The 21,104-nt window shown below is 42.1% G+C and overlaps 2 protein-coding genes across 10 annotated transcripts in view; one reads left to right on the forward strand and one right to left on the reverse strand.

Moving 5' to 3' along the window:
* Positions 1–206: 206 nt before the first annotated feature.
* Positions 207–13,199, reverse strand: creb3l4 (cAMP responsive element binding protein 3-like 4). 4 transcript variants are annotated; one of them, XM_040164183.2, is made up of 11 exons: positions 12,482–12,968; positions 8,249–8,380; positions 8,003–8,168; positions 7,478–7,584; positions 7,048–7,137; positions 6,005–6,111; positions 5,599–5,667; positions 5,294–5,378; positions 4,824–4,917; positions 2,568–2,889; positions 207–539 (listed from the first exon to the last, which is right to left on the reverse strand). In XM_040164183.2, the coding sequence occupies exons 2-11, from the start codon at positions 8,375–8,377 to the stop codon at positions 533–535; spliced, it is 1,176 nt and encodes a 391-aa protein (XP_040020117.2). In that variant the 5' UTR covers positions 8,378–8,380; positions 12,482–12,968; the 3' UTR covers positions 207–532. The 4 variants fall into 4 exon arrangements, with proteins under 4 accessions (XP_040020117.2, XP_040020118.2, XP_040020120.2 ...); XM_040164184.2 differs by lacking the exon at positions 12,482–12,968 and adding an exon at positions 8,534–8,960; XM_040164186.2 differs by having other exon boundaries at positions 352–539; positions 7,099–7,137.
* Positions 13,200–13,285: 86 nt separating this feature from the next.
* Positions 13,286–21,104, forward strand: part of LOC120809993 (CREB-regulated transcription coactivator 2) — a 28,411-nt gene continuing 20,592 nt past the window's right edge. For 3 of the 6 annotated variants that reach the window (XM_040164171.2, XM_040164174.2, XM_040164175.2), the window contains exons 1-4: positions 13,286–13,688; positions 15,617–15,718; positions 20,129–20,245; positions 20,996–21,063. In XM_040164171.2, the coding sequence (XP_040020105.2) occupies positions 13,359–13,688; positions 15,617–15,718; positions 20,129–20,245; positions 20,996–21,063 (617 nt within the window). In that variant the 5' untranslated portion in view covers positions 13,286–13,358. The remainder of the gene's footprint in view (positions 13,689–15,616; positions 15,719–20,128; positions 20,246–20,995; positions 21,064–21,104) is intronic. The other 3 variants (XM_040164173.2, XM_078094188.1, XM_040164176.2) reach the window with 1 other exon arrangement.

The raw sequence follows: 21,104 nt of genomic DNA on the forward strand, positions 1-21,104 counted from the left end.
GATTGTCCAACTGCATGTATCTCAGGCTTAAAGATTTTCCCTGTTTTCTATATTTCTCATAGATTTCGGTTAGGGTTAGGGTTAAATTAGGAACACACATGTTATCTTATTATCTATTCTTTTTTTTAATTGTGAAGGGTGTGTTGGAAATACTCCCTTTCAGTGGACAGTTGGACCACAAGTATTGCAGTTGAACGTGGATAGGCTTTGTTGACTGTTCTTTGGGCAAAGTGATTTATTGACAGGAGAAATGCACAGGTGTACAACGTGGGCCCGAGGTACGCCTGTAGAGGGTCCCAGTAGCTCAGATTTTTGAGCGTTGGATTACGGCGGTCCAGGTCCCACAAAGAGTTATTAAAGTTTCACACATTTTATTGATGGGAAAATACACAAGTGTCCTAAATGGACCAGAGCACGCTTCCCACGGTCCAATAAGCTCAGGTCCGGTCTCATTCGAACCGCACCACTGCTCTGCACATAGGTACACCAACCACGAGATGGTGCAACCTCTGCAGGCCAATTGATGTCCAAATCATGCCCTGTATCGATAGAAGAAAAGGAAATTGTCTCACATTGGTGATGATATTATTTATTCAACTGTATTTATGTCACATTTCACACAGGAGGCCTAGATACGTCATATAATGATGATACAAACAATTATAACAATAAAAAAATACATCTTCAATAATAATTGATAACACGTTGACCTAGCCCTGCGATTGGCTGGCGACCCATCCAGGGTGTTCCCTGTCTATCGCCCAAAGTTGACTGGGATGGACTCCAGCCCGCCCGCGACCCTGTGTGCAGGATAAGCGGTTTGCTAATGGTTGGATGATTGACCTAGCTCTGTAAAATCCTTTAACTATGTGAGGAAACTGAAATAAAACCTGTAATCTCTCACAATAGTTGACAGCAGAAGATATTCATTACTTGACATCAAGATCCCAGATCAGTCTTCATCAACTGTCCACTGATGAGGAAGTATGTTGATGATTCAGATAACATTATGTTTGCAGTTGTTTAGATCAGTGGTCCACAACCTTTTTTGCCTCACGGGCCGTTTTCATGTCAGACAATATTATAGTCTATATAGTCTATAAATATATAGTCAAGAAGGTCCGGCAGATAATAAACACGTCGAACTAACAGGAGGGTTAGTAGTCGTTGGGGGCGGGTGGACCTTCATTATTAAACCTTCAAGTATGATTCATTGCAGGACTCCTGTATTATTATTATGTCTGTTTTGTAGCACATGGATCCATAACATGGATCATGGTTCTATTTGGACCCTGCCTCCTGCCGTAGCCCTGCTGATAACTGCTGCTGCCATTAGAATTATTCCTATGAATATTAATCACATTACTATTACTGTCGTCATAAAACAACATTACCCACTTTGCTTTTTTCCTGAAGTCTTTGTGCTTTCCCTCACCACAGGTTTCTGTGGATGGTGGTTGTCCCTGCGGTGGTCCTGGCGTACACCTGCCTTACTACTGGCAATATTTGAATCATTTCTGGCATTGGAATTGATTGAATCGTACATCTTTTTCGTTGATCATTCTGTACACATGACATCCACTTTAGTCTGTCCATCTCGGAAGAGGGATCTCTCCTCTGCCATTCTCACTGAGGTTTCTTTCCTTTTTCCCCCATCGAAGAGTTTTTCATTTTTTGGGGGAGTTTTTTCTGTGCCAGTGTGTGGATTTTGGGATAGAGGATGTCACATGTGTACAGACTGCAAAGCCCTCTGAGGCAAATTTGCGATTTGGGGCTATACAAAATGAAATGCATTGAATTTGATTGAATCCTAGGGCCGCCACACAGGGCTAAACGCTGACATCCACCGTACACAGGCTTTCCGTCTGACCACCTGATATTAAGCTGACAAGCCAACATTCAACGGGTGTCCCACAGCGCCGCTGTGGTGACTGACTTTTGCCGTTATAAGCATTTTTGGGGGGACATTCTATGGAAAAACCCTTACCCCTTGGGTGCCCACACTTTTCTGCCTACCGAGCTACTTTTCACTGCACCGATTGGCGTCAACCAGGGTTGCTTTTGAATGAAATTAAATGTGTCCGTTAGCTTGCGCAGTCGACCGTGCATGCATGACATTGTTTTTAATCAATGGCAGGCGATCTACTGGCCCTGTCTTGGCAATCGACCGGTCAATCGCAATCAACCTATTGGGCCCCCCTGCCTCACCTTATAATGCAGTCTTTGAGTCACACACGTTCTGCTCATACATATACATATCAGTAGATCCTTTTCCTACTATAGCTAAATCTGTGGGCTTTCATCTACATTATGAGACAAGCTTCAGATATCAATTCTGTAAGCCATTTATTTGAAAAGTTTTTGACAAACAACCCATTTCCATCACCATGTTTTCAAATTCTCTATGATGGAAGAGTAAATTGAAAGTTACAATGACAGTATTAGCCAGGCTGGAAAAAAATTTCATTATAGACTTTGAAGGTTTAGGTTCATACAATCCAGACGAATGTACCCACGTACATATTTTTTTTTAAATCTTTTTATTGTGGCTGGACACATTGACCTACATCTCGTCGGTGTGGGAGGGTTTGGGGGGATCCCCGTCTACTTTCCCTGCCGACGACGTTAGACCAAGAACCAACGGCTCAGGTGGCCCGGAAACGGGATCCGAGCGGTTTACCGATAGGCTTTCCTCAGGAGTTGCCCCATCAAAGCCTGTATCCTCAGGGGTTTCTATTGGTTCTTGGAGAATGGCGGTGCCCTCCAGAAGTCCCCATTGGCCGACTTCAATGGGCGGTGACAAGGAGTCGGACTGCACAGTTGGAACATGTGAATCTTCTGCTGTCGGCTGGGAGATGGAAGGATTTGTCAGGATGTTTCTGGAAATAACTACAAAGATGGAAAACTATATTATTATTACTTATTATAATACGGGTAAATAGAAATCCGGCGTTCTGGTTGGTTGAGAGTGAGTCACAAGGGGTACATTATTGAACGATAATGTACAGTTGCTGTTCACATGGACCCGAGTGTTCTGTATGCCTGCGCACTCAAAGTAGCAGGTTAGCTTTTGCACGCCCATTAGTTGACATTATAGGTTTTAGCTCGGTGGCGATCGCCGCAAAAAACTCAGAAATCCCACAAATGATCGGTTTCGGGCAATGCAAGCTTTTGCAACGGGACAATTAAGTTGGACGTCATGAGCGATGTGAATGAATGAGATGGTGCGAGACACAATGCTGTGTACGTAGGGAGACTATTATATCTCTAAACTACTGAAATGCAATACACAACGTTTGGTGGCTAATACTATTTTGTGCTGAAAGGCAGCTATTTACTTACTAATTATGCTTTCACTGGTAACCGTATCATAAAAGCAATAAGGTACGAGAGGCTGTACTTTATCGTCCAATAATGCATTAGTTCGGGGGCGTTGTTAGGCCCGACACGGAGCGGACCCTCGAATAGTATGATTGCATGGTGTGTCCACATGTCACATGTCTGACAGGGGTGTGATGATGGCTCCGCGTAGAAGGTCATTCAATAAACAAATATGCTCTGAGCAACAGCTGATTAACAAATCAGCAGTCATTGGTCAAACAAACTGAGTGCTTGATTTAAACAAAAACAGGTTCCTTTTGAAAGATAAAATACGCCTAAAATTACCTTTATCAAAGCTCTTAACTCTTCACAATAAAAAAAGTTTGACCTGTTTACATTTACATTTTATATGTAGCTGACGTTTTCATCTAAAGCGACATAAGTGCATTCAAGCGAGGGAAGACACCAAGAATAACATGGATTAAAGTACCCATCGTATGCATATTTGACCACTAGTTGATATGGTTCCTTGGGGTCTTAATGAAATTTCTGTAACATACTTTGGTCAAAATACCACAGGGACATTTAAAACAGCACCCTTTTACCCTGTCTAAAACAGCCCTCCACAGAGTGACCCGTTTTGAGTGCCTGTTCCTTTAAATGGTAATGAGCCAGCACTCCCCTCCCCCCTCTCCACTCTGTGCAGCCGACCACAGCTTCATTTGCTTCATGCTGCTGGCTAGCTATTCCAAGTGTATCGGAGGTTTGCAAAAACAAGTGAAGTGCTTTGGCAAATATCATATTGTAGCAATCCTGTTCAGGAGTCTGCTGTTTGTCACATCCCCCTCAATTCCAGCCAATCGTGGGGTGTCACTGTACATGCTAGGCATGGGGCAGTCAGGGATTGGGGGAGATCAGGGGAGGCGGGTGTTCCCTTGTTGTGGGTTAGTCAAGTTAGGTAGAAGAGTTCTGGTTAATACCAGAGTAACGTTACAGCTTATAGAGATAGCGAGGGAGGGTCTTCGCACTATGTTCCTGAACAAGAATAAAATGATTCCTGCCCGTACGTCCTTTCACCTCCGTGTTGTTATGAGATCGGAGGGCGGGGCCAAGGCCATGTAGGGACTCCCGTTTCATAGTGACGATAGAATGATAAGGAAGTTCATTCTCAGTCCCTCAAGCATGACGTTTCTGACGTACAAGAATCATAACAAATCGCAGGTTTTGGGGTCGGTAGACAACACAGATACCCAAATTAATTAGAAACACCAGTAAAAAAGTGGAATTTTCATAATATGTCCCCTTTAAGAAAGTACATTTCTTCAACAAAGCCAAACTACAAAGTGCCATGGTAAGTGCTAATAAAGAGACAAATTAATTTTATTATTTAAGACATTCTCTAAATTAGACTTGTCCTAACCCAAGGTCAAAGGCTAGTCCGATTAACCCTCTGTTACCCCTTAAACGACGTAAAACAGGAAGTGATGCGGAAAAGGACTGACCTCCTCTGGGTCTGTAGTCGTCATCTGGAGACGAGTTGCGGCTGAACGGACTGAGGCTTGGCATGATGATCAGACCCAGAGAGACCAGGATGAACTGAGGACACAAATCCAAACACACTATGTGTCTCTTTCAATAATGGACATGAAATATTGTGCTCTTCATACTTGTGCTCTTCATGCGTGTAAACCGTCTGTTTCCAGTTGGATCTGGCTCAAAATGTATAAGAAATAATCAATTATTGATCTATCCTTTGTTAGCCACAAAATCAAAAAGAAATTTTAAGGGATGTGAGAGTCAGTTTGGTTTTTCCTGGTTTTATCCTTTTATAAAAAACACCTAAACGTTACATTCAAGCGTTTATTAGGAATAGAAAAGCTTGATGGTCAGAAACACACAAAACAATAGAAACAAGCTGTAAATGCAAACTGACTTTTGTATACAGTACCCACGCCCCCAATGAGTTTCCTACCAGTAAGGTGGTGCTGGTTTGAGCTCCTCTGCTGACTGTCTGTTGGATCAGAGACCGAAGCCGTCCCAGCTGAGCCAACAGAGACCTGGACAGAAAGAACACCTGATAGTTTAGTTATCTTGTCTCTTGTAACAAATATATTAATTATATCATAACCTTAGTAATCTGACCTAAACAATAGTATAATAGTATCAAATCCATTAAACTTAACTAAAACAAATAAATAGCCCAAATCTTCAGACTCAGATTCTCCCAGATGGAATGATCATAACCTCCTAACTATAACCCTAAAAAGGTGTTCGTACATATTGCGTTTTTCCAGCTTCTCCACTGTCCTCTGCAGCTCCTTGTTCTGAGATGAGTAAGCAACTGCCCTGTACACACACACACACACAATTGCAAACAAGTTGTAAAGTTGATTGATTGAATTGATATCATATGTTTGCACCTAACAAATGCAATTTTTTAAAGAAGAAATGAAGCGGAACCGATGTGACATGAACTGTGTTACAACCAACGGAAAGAGAAGACGACAAGAGATGTGCCAAGATGGACAGATCTGTGACTTGTGTAGTGTAAATCCGTGTGATACAGCTGTAACAAGCGACACAACCTCCACAACAATGACATTATTAGAATTGATTATCAAATTAGTTTTGTATTGATTTTCTAACTGATTAATCGTATAATGTAAGATTTCACCACCGCTACCGGCTTTCCAGCCCGTCAATGTACTCCTTTCTCCTCCTCCGACTGTCCTGAGCGGACTGCTTGTTGCGGATTTTTCTACGAACTCTCTTCAGGATTCTCTCCTCAGCCTGCAAATAAAAATAAAAAGTCAACATCAATCATTTCAACAATAACAATAAGTACATACAATTCACAATTATCATGGTGATTGGGAAAGAATAATACAAAAATGGTATAGGGGTTAGGGTCAGGGTACGGCAAGTTCAGAAAAATAAAACTACAGCCAAAAAACAACTGCAACCAGCAATGAAGCAGCTTTATAATCTGATTCTAAGCAGTAAGGATCAGCTTTATGAAATTGATTTAAGCTGTAAGAAGCAGCTCTATCAACTGAATTTGAACTGTAAGAAGCAGCTCCATAAACTGAATTCAACATGAAAGCAGCAGCTCTTAAAGCTATGGTACCCTATGAGCGTAACTCGGTCAAAGTGTTTTTTTTAGTAGAATGAGCAAACATATGATGATCTGACAATGCAACATGGATCGGATCAACCCCGGCTCTCCACGACAGTGAAAGGGTATGCAGTATAGAAAATGACTGACTGATGTCACATGTAATATTTATCCACAAACATCAAATAAAACTCTACCATTCATTTTACTAGTTTAATTGCATTTTGTTTATAACTTTCGATACATTTTTCAATGCAGGGCCACTACTTGTAGTATTAGTGATTAGTACTTTAACTGCAATATAGGATGTGGATACTTTCTTATGTTTGTGCAACTTAGATTTATTTATTCTGTATTGTCTTTGTATGGTTTATTTGGATCATAATTGAATTATTGTGTTGATCAATAAACATTTTTTAATCAATTATCCAGGTTTCTTTGTAAACCTAATTAGTTCTACAGTCACCAATGGTTTTATGCCATGTGTAGATGAAGTTTGGCTAGTTAAGATAGTTAAGATTAATGGATTCTGTCGTGTCTCTCATTATGATGCAGTAACCGTGGGTTAGGGTTAGGGTGTAAAAGCTAAGTGAGATAACTAAAGGTCTGACCTTGGTAAGAGGAAGGTTGTTGGGCAGAGAAACTCCTTCTTGTATCAGTACCTGCTGTTCTTCCTCAGTCAGCTGCAGATCTGGTGTCAGCTGCAATAGCAGTTAAGTTAATATAAAGAGCATGGACTGCAAAACACAGACAAAAGGAATATAACATAAGTAAATGAATAAAGCACAGGATATATAATCTAAATGTATTGCACAAACTACAAAATAAACACTAGCTATGTCTTCACGATGATAATTAAAACAGAGTAGTTAGATGGAATCTGAGGGGAACACTGGAGGGAGAAGATGATCATTTTGTTTTGCAGACTAATTAAGGCCAACTACTGAAAATGCTGGATCTATAAAAGAAGAGTTAGTCCCCCGGGTCAAACCTCCACCCAACCATCAACAGGTACATAGAGTATTCAAATCAAAGTCTCACCAGATCACCGCCTGAACTGGAAGGGTCTTCTGGGGGAGCTGCAGAAATCACGGGCAGCTGATTCAGAACGCAGTTGTCAGAAAACAACACCTGAGAGCGCCACTCATCTGTGCAGGACAGGATGTGACATCTCTGTTACTGCCAAACAAAAGTTACCACCAAGATATCCCTGTTTGGAACTTAAACAAGACAAATTAAAATTTAATTGGATTGTTGCAGCAGCACAAAGACAAATAAATATAGACATGTATGAAAAGTAACCAAAATCAATATTAATAACTATACTAACTCAAACAAGAGGAAAATATGAATAAGATAAATTGGTAGTGGTGTGACAGTGTAGAGCAGGCCGGTATAACATAATGTAAAATTATATGGTACATTATTGTTTGCATTGATCAATTGACTCGGCTGCCATGAATTACACCGGTATTACATCTTGTGACATTTGAAGAATCTCCGTATGGTTAATGTTGGACTGAGTAACTGGACCAAGTGTTTTGAGATTAATTAAACCAAACTCACCAAGCTCTATGGAGATGACGTCCTCTTGTCCTGTTTCAGTCATCACGGCGCCCAGGCTGCTGATGTCATAGATCAGCTGACAGCTGAGGGAAGCCAGCGGCTTTCTGGGTAACACCTCGTTTGGATCGACGGCGGAAAGGACGTCCTCCGACTCACTGTCATTCAGCTTTTGAGACAGAATTGAGAGGGTCGTCATATTTAACCTGTGTTACCCATGATGCAACTGTTGCTGGCGAGCAGACTCACACAGTTTGGGTCCACGACCCAGTTCTGCAGTGTATTCTGGAAGCAGGAGAAAGGAACGTTGAGCTGCCACCCATCTAGAGCCTCAACACCGTCACCATGGAGAAACTGCTCTGCCCTCTCTGCATCCATGATCTGAGACCCCAAATAGATACATATATGTATTGATCATTAATGTATACATAGAGAGAGAGAGAGAGAGAGAGAGAGATTTTTTAAATTTTTTGAAAACCTTTATTTTATATAAAACAACAACACAATATAGCAGGTATGTAATATAGAATATACATAGCACAATATAATCAAAGTTGATCTGGACTCCGCCGCTCTCCTCCAGCATCTCCTTCTTTGTCAGTAGGCCGCCCCCCCGCTCAGGATCCTCCTCTGGACGGACGCCTCACTCGGTCCCAGTAGTACTCCCTCCTTCCTTGGTGATCTTTAGGAGGAGCTTCCTCAGTCGGAAGACCTCCTGCTGGGTGAAACTTCCAGCTCCCTTTTTGGTGCTGCCATGCCGAGCAGAGCGAGCGAACATTTCCATATCGGAGAAGTATTCCTCCAGCTTCACTCCTCTCTCGTTCTTGGTGGCCTGCAGGAACTCCTTCACCTGCCCCACCCCGTACCTGCTGGTGACCGTCCCACCCGAGGAGATGCAGACGGTAGAGCCCCATCCCGAAGAGGACTGACTCCCAACTTCCCACCTCCCCTCCGCTCGCCGCCCCCCCTCTTTGCCTGAGAGCCTCCCCTGCTGGCCCTCGTCTTCCTCTTCAGGTGGGGGACCTTAAAGACCCCCCCCTCCTCCATATCCTCCTCGCTGTCCGAGCTTCCACCTCGGGCAGGAACCCCACCAACGAGCGCCCCCCGAGCTCCTTCACCTTCCCATTGGACCCCCATCCCCTCTTTCACTCTGTCACACACACCTGCCCGCTGGGCTACAGTCAACCCCCCATCCACTCCGACATTCATTCCCTCACCCCCCTCACCGACTGGCTGGGCCTCAACCGTCCCCTCACTCACCCCCACACTCACTCCCTCACTCACCCCTCACCGACTGGCTGGGCCTCACCCGTCCCCTCACTCACCCCCACACTCACTCCCTCACTCACTAAAAATATAGTTCCAGACTTTGTCTTGGTTGTAGATTGTTGAGAATGTGTTCAGTGCTACGATTGTATGGAAGAGTTATTTAAGTCAAGTTAACATCAAAGCTTGCGTATGTATGATAAGATGAACCACATGGTGAGAGTCATTTAAGTATTTTGAATGTTTTTGTTGTTGAATATGTTTGCATTTGTTGTAATACATTCAATGTTTTATGTTAAAAGTAAAGTAATAAGATAAAAGTATATTAATGAAAGGCTATCGCTTGTTTGAGTCCTTTTTATGTTGGCAATTCTAAGGGGTGTTCTTTTGAAATGTACGACTTTTAAATCCGTCCTGGGTCCCCTTCTCTTCTCGCTCTACACCAACTCTCTCGGCGCTGTCATTCACTTGCATGGCTTTTCCTACCACAGATGCCGATGACCCCCAACTAATTCTCTCCTTCCCTCCATCGGACACTCACTTCACTGGCTACCGCTGGCTGCCCGCATCCAGTTCTAAAAACTGGTGCTCACGTACCATGCTGTGAATGGATGGGGTCCAGCTTACATCCAGGACCTGGTCCAACCCGACATCCCGACCCGCACTCTCCGCTCTGCATGTGATAAACAGCTTGTTCCTCCTCACTGAGAGCAAAACACTCGACTAGATCTCCACTCTTTGCTGTCCTGCTCCTAAATGGTGGAAGGAGGTCTCTGAAGACATCAGGACCACAGAGAGCCTTCACACCTTCAGACTAAAGACACACCTCTTCAGACTCTACCTTGACCAACAAATTCTATCACTTAAATTGTACTTATAATGCCACTTATCCATCGCAAATTGTAAATTGGCTTATTTGATGAAATTGCACTTCCTTGTTTCTTGCTAGTTTGTATCCCTATGGTTGAATGCAATTTTTGTAAGTCGCTTTGGATAAAAGCGTCAGCTAAATGATATGTAATGTCATGTCATGTAATGTAATGTTATAATTAAATTATAACATACTGTAAATATACATTCTACAGTACTGTAAAACATTTTACAGTAATTAACTGTCCATGGGCATCACGGTAGGAACAGTAAAATAATCTATACTATACTGTACTGTGTTTTTTTTACAGTATTATGCTGTTGTTGAAATACACAGTAGGTATGCTGTACAATTACAGTAGAATACAGGAAATGTGGCTGCCAGTAGATTACTGTAAATTAACAGGGACATTTGTTATAGTGTACCTATTTTCCAGGACCCAGGATACAGCAAATTAATGGCAGATGAACTCGCCATTTTCCTCCTATAGAACAATGGTTCAACGGATAGAGGTACAGTTGGTACAGTGTGCGAGGCCGCCAAGGCTTTAGCAAGGGGCAAAATCATAGCTTATGCCAGTAGGAAAACACAAGCAAAATAAAATAGTCAGGGATATGGAGTGTCATCTTAATTAGAATAAGAAAAAACACCGTCTAAGAAACAGGCTTGATGCTTAAAAAATGGTGCAACCTAAATTAACCTGAACTTTAAAATAAATTAAATATACACAATACAAGAAAAGTGTGCCCTATTCAGATGAAATGTACGTTTTATGAGAGTGCTTTGCTATACCAGCTGTCAAAAATGAAAATGGGAAACTGGTGACGAATACAAAGAAAATCAGTCTTTTGCTAGATTTTATACAGAGGTGGATGAATCAGAGTCTGATCCAGAAATGGGAACCTACTTGACAATGCTTTCAAAAATTACCAGAAACTCCAGTGTATCAAAAGAATGATATGAACAGCCTGATAACATTGGAGGAGGTCAATAGAGCCATTTGTTTAATGAAGCCTGGAAAATCACCTGGGAATATTATAAGATCTTTGTAGATAAACTGGCTTCCCATCCTGACAGTTTCATTGGGAGAGCTGCCAAATAGATTCAGCAAAGCAAAGATATCCTGATTTTTAAAAAGGACCCAACTGATCCTAGAAATTATAGGCCAGTGAGTTTGATTAATGTGGACTGTAAAATCCTAACAATGATCTTGGCTATGAGGTTGGAAACTATTCTACCACGCTTAATGCATACAGACCAAGTATACCAGTGGGAGGTTTTCTGGTCGCCTCAAGATCACGAGAGGAGGAATCTAATAACAATGAAATCAGAAAAGTATCAGTCTTACAGTCATCCAGACACACACAGAAATGTGCAGCAACACAAGAAAACTAAACTGTAGATGAGTACAGGAGGAGGATATCCTGGTAGGTACACACCCTCAACCATGTGCACACACACACTCTCTGGTAGTACCGGTCTGACTGATAGAACGCTGATAAGCTGTTCAACAGGTTCCACTTTGTTAACTTCAACCTACTTTCTTTTGATATTCACTTTAGAGAGAATCTGAAAAGCTCTAGTTTAGTTTTAGTTTATTTACAGTACATTTTGTATTGTATGAAATTCATTCCATGTAATTTCTTGTCTTTTATTGAAAAAAGTTTTGACATGTGATCAGTAAAAGTTTGTTTCTCTGTCTATTTACAGTTTCAAATGGACATTGATATATATAGACATATATATTTATAGATACCACACAATAATATCAGGATTGGTCTCACTGTTCTTTCTATTTCTAACTTCAGGAAATCCATACAGGCACATGGATTTTCCCGCACAATAATGACTTTTTAAAGTTGCAACCTAATACAAATACATTTACAATTAAAAATTGAGAGTTGCAGCTATATGAATATTTGGTCTATGAAGTTATGAAAACTTTATGCGGCTGTGGGTCATCTTCTGATCAGACAATCAGCATTGAACTGAAAGACTGACGTATTACCAAGAACTTAAAGTAAAGTACTCATCACAGCCTAAATGTATTTCATCATTCAAAAGGTAATTATTGGTGCATTAACATGTACGATGCAGTGAGCTTATCTGCATTTGATATTTTATTATTTTTATGCTTCTTTATTACTCTTTTCTGATACTTAAATATTGTACTTTTTACTGCACTACATTGATTTGACAGCTTAGGTCATTTTGCAGCTCCAATATATATTAATAAATTAACATTCTGCAGCAGGAATACTTAAAGTATAGTTAACTACTTTTACTGTAGTACCAATTTGACTGCAGTGGAATTTAATGTCTGATCTCCAAGACCGGACACTCACTGTGCTGACACGCTCCCGCTCCTGTTCAGACTCTTCTCCGGTTTCTCTCCGGCTCCTCTTCAGACTCCTTTTCTTCAGACCTTCAGACTCTTCTCCGTCTCCTCTTCAGACTCCTCCTCCTCAGACTCTTCTCCGGTTCCTCTGCGGTTCCTCTCTGCTCCTCTTCAGACTCCTGTCCGGCTCCTCTTCAGACTCTTATCCGGTTCATCTCCGGCTCCTCTCCGGATCTTCATCAGCCTCTTCGGGTCCTCTTCAACAGGAGAACGACAGCAACCCGCTTCCGGTTTCCACTGGTTCTCAAAAATGAAAAACTTTTATGAAATCCAGCCTGTTCGACTAGCTTCTTCTCCCTCTTTCTTCTTCTCTTCTGCCGTTTCTCGAGACATAGAACGCTAAGAACGGACTTTGGAGTCCAATCTCACGGAGACATTAGGACGTAGGACGATCGTTCTGCAGCCAGAACAGCAGCTGACTTGATGACGTCACCACATCAGCTGGTCTTTCTTTCCATTTTCATTCAAAATAAAAAAATGTATATACATAATAAACTACTACTCCAATGAATTCGTCATTGGATCCATGCTTCTATGCCTAATAAGGAAAACAATAGAATAAACCCAGGGTATTGACTCGCTTGGTTTCATATACAGAAGCTAAGAGCCGCCAGTAGGGGGCGCGCTGCCACTTTCTCATCAGACATCAAAGCTCGTGTGTGTATGATAAGATGAGCCACATGGTGAGTTTAAATAGTGAACAGTCTGTCAGAGAAAGTGGGCGTTCACCTCGCCCTCCGATGACCACACACAGACAAGTTGTACACAATCTAAAGAGTGTATTCTTTTATTACGGGATTCAGGCTCTTTTAAAACTTTCTCAAATGAATACACCAAAGGAGGATTTCTCCTTTTTGTTGTTAATCTGTTTAAAACTGGCTGAGGTTTTCTGTTCGCAGAAGCAGCGGCAGAGTGAGAGCTTTTCTCTTTCCCCTTTGTCTTTGGTAAAAATCATTCCACTACGTCAAGTCGTTCGCTCGGTGAAAATGTCTGCGACGGGTTCAGTCGGCTGTGGACCAGGACCCACCTCGGGTACCGGGGCCGGGGCTTCCAACCCACGAAAGTTTAGTGAGAAGATCGCGCTTCATACGCAGCGACAAGCCGAGGAGACAGCCGCCTTCCAGGAGGTTATGATGGACATCACCTCCACCAGGGTGAGTGTGTGAGAGGGAGAGGAGGAGCCGAGCTCCCCGGAGGAAGAGAGGCCTTGTGGGTTAGAGACTCTAGTGCTCTTCATGGAGCTCTGCTCCGCACTAACTCCTTATTAGTGAACAATAACGTAACACGACTCAGCGACAAAGTGGCACAATGATCCCAACATGTCGTCGTCTATTTCTGATCATTAGTTAGCATGAAGTTAGCACAACGTAGCTAGCTTGTTTACAATGTTGCGTCGCTGTCACTCTGATAAATTACAATGTTGCGTTCATGGATTTACCGTGAACGCAACATTGTGTCATTGTAACCCTAATCCGTCCCGCTGAGCTACATGCATTTATGTATGTGTATATCTAACGTTATATTTCTATATACGGGGCGGAACCACGGTCGCAGAAAGGACTGAATTGTAAACGTGTATATGTATATATAATATGAGAGATACACGTATTAATATACAGAGTCTCCCCTTCCCCTATACCATTATTATAATATTAGGGGGTTTAGTCTTAAAACAATAATCATAAATGAACCCAAACTAGCATGTGTGATAGTTTTTTCTTTATTATGATTTGCTTTGGTGCATCAAATCAAGCTGCTATAGGTAGACAGGTGGATTATTAATAATCCTAGTAATTATTATAATGTTTAGTATGGTAAATGGACTGTACTTGCATTGCGCTTTTCTAGTCTTCCGACCACTCAAAGCGCTTTAACACTACATGACATCATTCACCCATTCACACCCATTCATACACTGATGACAGGAGAACCACACAGTGACTCCTGCCATCAGTAACTAACATCCACACACTGTAGTCGCAGCTACAGGAGCAATGTTGGGTTAAGTGTCTTGCTCAAGGACACATCGACATGCGGGTTAGCAGAGCCTGGGATCGAACCGACAACCCTCTGATTGGAGGACGACCTGCTCCCCACTCACCCACAGTCGCCCTTCGATATAAGAGCATCATCAATGAATGCTAATTGTTTAGCTGCGATTCTATTTAAGGATTTGGTAACTTGTGACGCTGCAAACATAATTAATATAGTTATACCTAATTATTAGGCTAATTTATAAGATATTATGTTGTGAAATTACCACTCCTTTTAAAATGTTTCTTTACTGTAAGGGGACCAAATCCCCCACTGTCCCTGCTGAGCTGTGTTCGTCCAATTGAGACACATCTTCTCTCATGATAAATATACATGTGATGATGATGATGAAGATACATTACTCTACTTAAACACACCAAACTATTGAGGATTAATGAATCACTTCAAACCAGAATGATCGATAGTCACAGACGTGAAGGACTTCTTACAAACACACCTCCTCTTCCTCTCCCTCTCCACTCTTCCCCCTCTACTTTCTCTCTCTTATCCTCTTCCGCCACCCTCCTCCTCCCCCTCAGTCACTTACTGACAACTTTTGGGTTTTGTCTCTTCTGGGAATTTCTCTTCAGCCACGGAGCGCGGCGCCCTGCTGGCGGTTGTAGCTCCCCGGCCAACCTCTCTGCTGGAGCAGCGAGTCTTTCCGGTGAACACATTTTTTTGAACGCAAGGCCCGATTCTTCGCCCCGGTCCGAACCCTTTGCACTTTTTTGTTAGCAAAGGTGTATTTATTTTGGTTTTTTTTATTTATCTATTGATTCTAATGTCTAAATATTCTGAAGATTAAAATGTTATTTGTTCTTTAAAAGGGCGTACTTGCATTATTGTGCGATTATATTATGTCATCAGTGGCATGAAATGGTCTGTAAATTAGAATTAATTATTCATCGCAATATATCGCACAACAAAAAGTAGTTGTCGTGACAGCCGAAGGCTCATGATGTGGTGCTTTCGGGGTGTAGTATATTTCTAGAGTCATGGCTCATGATTTGGTGATGTTTACTTGTTTTGTGCCATGTTGTCCGATCAGCTTCAGGCCCAGAAGATCCGCCTGTCAAGGAATCAAGGCGTCTACTACGGCGGCTCGCTACCCAATGTGAACCAGATCGGCAGGAGCCCTCCAGACTTCCAGGTGACTCCAACTCTAGTTCGCCTATTGAAAAAGTACCTATTGGGATCTGAATCAGTGTTACTCCAAGGTTCACAACTTTACAGAGGGGTGTTCAGGGAAGCAGTCGGGCGAACAGTTCAGGTGACGAGGGGTAGCATCACAGGGGCACATAGACATTTGTGTGCGTGTGTAAAGCCGGAACTGCGTGCACAAAGAAAAAAAGAAAGTTTCTTCTACAATTCCAGACTTTTTAAGAAGGGGCAGTATGAGGGTGGGGGGGGGGCAGTTTCTGTCACTACTAGAAAAGAACACATTAAGTTTCAATCTGATTCATAAGCGGATACCTTCCTACCTACTTTGCATTGCGATATTGCATAACATTTACAAACTATTAATTTGAACTGAAGGTGCTTTTTATTTTTTATAAGTAAAAGCACCTTCAGTTTATATATATATATATATATATATATATATATGGGGGTTGTATTGGTTAATAGCAAGTGTGCAATTAAATTATTGACATCAATAGAATTATTAATCATCACCAAGGTAGTTCTCAAAATAAATAATTGGGCACCACCCTGAGCTAACAGGGACGAATAACCAATATTCTGGATTTACAAATACTGGAGCCACAAACCAACAAGAAACAAGGTTTAATCAACCTTTCTGGTTTATTCAGACATGGCATTTTATTCGGTTGCTTGCATCATATTTCAGCGGCCTATATAAAAAGAAGAGAAAGGAGATTGTAACATTTGATATGTCATAATAGGGTAGTCAGTCTCTAGGTCCTAACAACCAAATACAATCATATACAAACTAAACTACATCATTTTATGGATAAACAAAATAAAGCTCTACTTACATTGGAATCAGTCAAACAGACACATGGAAACTGACCAAACACTCGTGTCAGGATACACAACAGGAAGTTGGCCTCAACTAGACCTCTATTTATGGTGTTGGAGGTGGCTCACCACTTGGTGCCTCCTGTGGGAAGGAGGGCAAATTGCATGCAGCTGCCCCCAATTTGTGCAGCAAATGTGTTTTATTTGGCCTCTTTGTCGGTTATTGCAGGTAGTGGTATTAATCTGGAAGCAAGGCAAGGCAATTTTATTTGTATAGCACATTTCAACAACAAGGCAATTCAAAGTGCTTCACATAAAACCATTAAAAACATAAAGCAAGGAGATTTATAAACAGTTAAGACATTGATACATTGAAACATGAAGGAAATAGTCATTAAAAGGATAAAAAAAGACGTTAAAAAATTTGAAATAGGATAAAATTGTATGTAATGTAATTTAAGAATGTCTTTAAGGATTCCGACTCGCAGAAACAGTCAATTAAAGGCACCAGCAAACAGAAAAGTCTTTAATCTGGATTTAAAGGACCTGAGGTACTCAGCAGACCTGCAGCTCTGTATCTGGAACTTTGTTCCTTATCTGGAACTTTGTTCCAGATATGTGGAGCAGAGAAACTGAACGCTGCTTCTCTATGCCTTCTTTCTGACTCTGGGAACAGATAGACCAGTACCGGACAACCTGAGGGTTCGTGGCAGTTCATAACGTATCAGCAGATCAGAAATCTACTTTGGCCCTAAACCATTCAGTGCTTTATAAACTAGCAGCAAGGTTTTGAAGTCAATTCTTTGTTTGACAGGAAGCCAGTGTAAAGACCTGTGAACCGGAGCGATGTGATCCACTTGTCTGGTCCTAGTGAGAACTTTTCCACTTTTGCCTTCTTTTTAAGTTTAGAAGGTAATAACCAACGAAGGCTGTCCAGAAACGATCGGCCAGGATCTGACTGTGACACCATCTTCTTCTGAAGGAGTTCACTTGTACAGTAGACTGCCTGAGGAAGGGAGGAGTCAGGCCGCCCCATCAGTAGCATATTTGTTGTGACTGGGTCCGGATCAGCAAGGTCTGAGGAGATATATCCGAGAGGTTTTGAATTTAGAATGCCTTCAACTTCAATCAAGACTGTGTACAAAACAGTTTCTGTTTTTGGTTGATTTTCTAATGCAACCTTGAGGGCCATTTTGATTGATTTTATCTCCCGTTCCCAGCTTCTACCAAAATGTGGGGCAGATGAAGGATTGAACTGGAAGTTTACTTGTGTGTGGGCCAATTGTTCTTTAAGGCTGGTACCATGGCCTCAAAGGCACCTTTTAGCTTTGTTTCTCCTCTGAAATCAGTCCCACAGTCGGAGAGTAGTTCAAAGGGTTTCCCTTCAAAGGGTTTTGCCTCTGCGTGACACAAATCTTCTGAAGGCCATTAGGAATGTATCTGTATTCATATTATCAAGCAGCTCAAGATAAATGCAGCGTGGTGTTAGGCATTTGAGTAGCAGGCCCCACCTTTTGTCTGTGCCCCGGTCAACCTTAACAGTGAAGGGCCCAAAACAGTCCATGCCTGTGGACCAGAAGGGGGGCTTAAACAGTCTAAGTCGAGCTGGAGGAACGTCTGCCATATTGGGAACGACTGGGTTGGCTCTCCATCTCTGACAGTCTCGACATTAACCAACGCTTTTGAATTAAAGAACAAGAGCTAAAATCAGCTCAACTTGTTTCCACTTGTTTATTAGATACAATCCCTGAAGATCAAGGTGGAGTGTCTGCTCTTACTCCCCCATCTCACCATGGAAATGCATCCACTTCTTTTTATAATCTACCTCCCTCCAGGATATTCACTCCTGCCCCCCCAAACCTGATGTATGCTGATTCTCATCCTCATTTGGCTTTAACTTCCTCAACATGGCCTCTATCAGCCAGCCTTCCCATGCCTCAGATGACACAGCAAGGCGTAGGGCCCATCCAGGATAACTATTTGCCCTCAATAGCTACTGCTCATGCTGCACCATTATCTATTCACCATGTACCTGCACCGCCAGTCACTGCCCAAGCCCCTACCTATATATCATCCATGCCTGGTCCTGGACAGCCCACTTTCACCGGTAGTTTACCCCAATGTAAAATGTGTCACTCCAGCAGCCACAACCTGTTACCCACATTCTGAAACTCCCAATGTCAGCGATTTGTTCATAGCCTCTGCCTATGGAATATATAAATAATATATAATATAACCTTATTTCACTGCCCTCGTAGCACTTCAGGAGAAATATGGTCAACCAAGGCTGCTGGTCCAAAGTGAGATTGGATGCAGTTTCTAACAACCAATATTTTAAATCAAGACTCATAAGTTATATTGATACTCCTTGAGAGTTTGAGCACTGACAATGTATGTCCACTGTCACCACCAAATAAATGCCCAATTAAACACAGGAAAATGGTTATTTAAAGTATAACTGGGTTTATTAACTCACAGCAACACAGACCCAAGATCACCTATAACTGCAACCAACAATCCCTATAACACTTAAACACACGTGTTTGTAAACCAACAAACACGTGTGTGTGTGTGTGTGTGTGTGTGTGTGTGTGTGTACATGCACATGTGAAGGGGGGGAAAAGGGGGGTGAGAGGAAACCGAGGGGAAATACTGAGAAGGGACGATGGTGGTTGTGAGAGCGGCAATAAGTGGAGTACCGACTAGCTCACTCACCAATCTCACGGCGGAGACCCAGAGTAAACAATTTAACATCACAATGGAAAATAACAAAACTATTCGGATCATAAAATGTTAACGAACCGCATTAATCTCTTGTGGCGTAATAATTTTTTCACTTTAAATTCCTTGCATCAAAACATCTCACAGTATCAGATCAACAGGCAATATGACTACAGTCGCGCTCAAACATAAATAAATGCATAATGATCGCAGACTCGTTGATCCGGGCTATATAGTGTTACGTTATGACTTATCGAGAATAAATATATATTAATATACATAAATATATATATAAAACAAGCTAACTTAGTCTGCCCAGAAAACCAGTCTCTAATACTTCTGTCACGATATCAAATTTTTGTTGTGCGATTATTGCACCAACATTTATTGCGATATGCGATATTATTGCAATTTTCAGACCATTTTATGCCACTTATGACATAATGACAATATAATAGCATAGTAATAAAAGTCTGCTACTTTAAAGACCTAGGAATAGTTCGACAATCGGGCATGGTGTGATGCGGTCGGGTTCGAGAAAATGTGTCCAGTGGAAACGGGCGCCGCGGCAGCCATGGAGGTTTAACACGGGAAGGTTTAACCTGGGAGGTTTAACGCGGGGCTTCGACCGCCATCAGGGCGATGCGCTCCGCGGCTGCAGGGAGAGACGGAGCGGATTTCAGAGAGTGTGCACGATAGGTCATTTTAGCGCATATTGCGACTGGCTTAGTCGCTTACTGATTTGATGGGCTCGATTTCTTTATGTGGCTGTTTCCTTTTCCTTAGACATTAGAACGGTTGAATACATGCACCTCTCATAACAAAGTCCTGATTGGATCACTGTTCCTTTCCTATTCAGGGCTCCTTCCCCTCCATACTGGAGTCCAACCGATCTACTCGACATCACGGCCTGGTGGAGCGAGTCCAGAGGGACCGCCGGTTTGTCTCACCAGCCCGACCGTACCGCAACCGACCAGTATCCTTCAGTCTACTGTCCATCACAAACATTCTTTTTACAACCGTCTCTCAAACCAGTCTCACTTCCTTTGTCTTTCGTCTCTGAGCCCATGGGATCCTACTGAAGACACACACATGTGGTTTCATCAGTGATCTCCTCAATCAGCGGGTCCATGGAAGAAGTAGCAACTTATTTGGACTTTTTTCAGTGATGGATGAATCCACATTTAGTGTTAATGTAAATATTCGTATGTGGGATTGAGTCAAAAGAAACTATGTTGATGAAGAAACAACATTGAGGCTGACTGAGTGTTCTATGTGTTACAGCCACTAGGGAAAAGGGGGGGAACATGTTGTGACGTGTGTTCTGCCATAAGCAAAATCCACTGTCCAGTGCGCTGTGTGTCTTCAATCCGTGCTCCTCATACAATTACCGATGTCAATTTCCTTGCAATACTTTATTTACAGGCACCACACAGCATAAGATGCCACCTCGTTGACACCTGCGACAGTCAAAAACTGCTACAACTGTCTGCTTCCCATCCACACCTGTTTTCGTTAGCAGGCACTTACTTATATGCATTTTACTAGTAATGTGCCCCCCTGTGTTCAGATGGGTTGGGGGTGTTTCCTTCAAGATAAACGAAAACAACAAAACCGGCATTATGGCTCCAACAGTTACCTTGAGCTATTTTATAACCAATTAAACCTCTATTTAGAATCCGAAAGATTACCATCATTTGTCTTCTTGTTCCTTAACCAGTGGTCGTCTCAGGTGGATAACTCGCCGTATAACTCTGCCTACTTGTCCCCGCCTCCTGACCCCAGCTGGAGAAGGTATTGTCTCCCCCTTACCCGTCTGTTGCCTGTTTGTTATT

This window comes from Gasterosteus aculeatus, chromosome 20 (genome assembly GCF_964276395.1).
Source record: "Gasterosteus aculeatus chromosome 20, fGasAcu3.hap1.1, whole genome shotgun sequence".
Lineage (NCBI taxonomy): Eukaryota > Metazoa > Chordata > Actinopteri > Perciformes > Gasterosteidae > Gasterosteus > Gasterosteus aculeatus.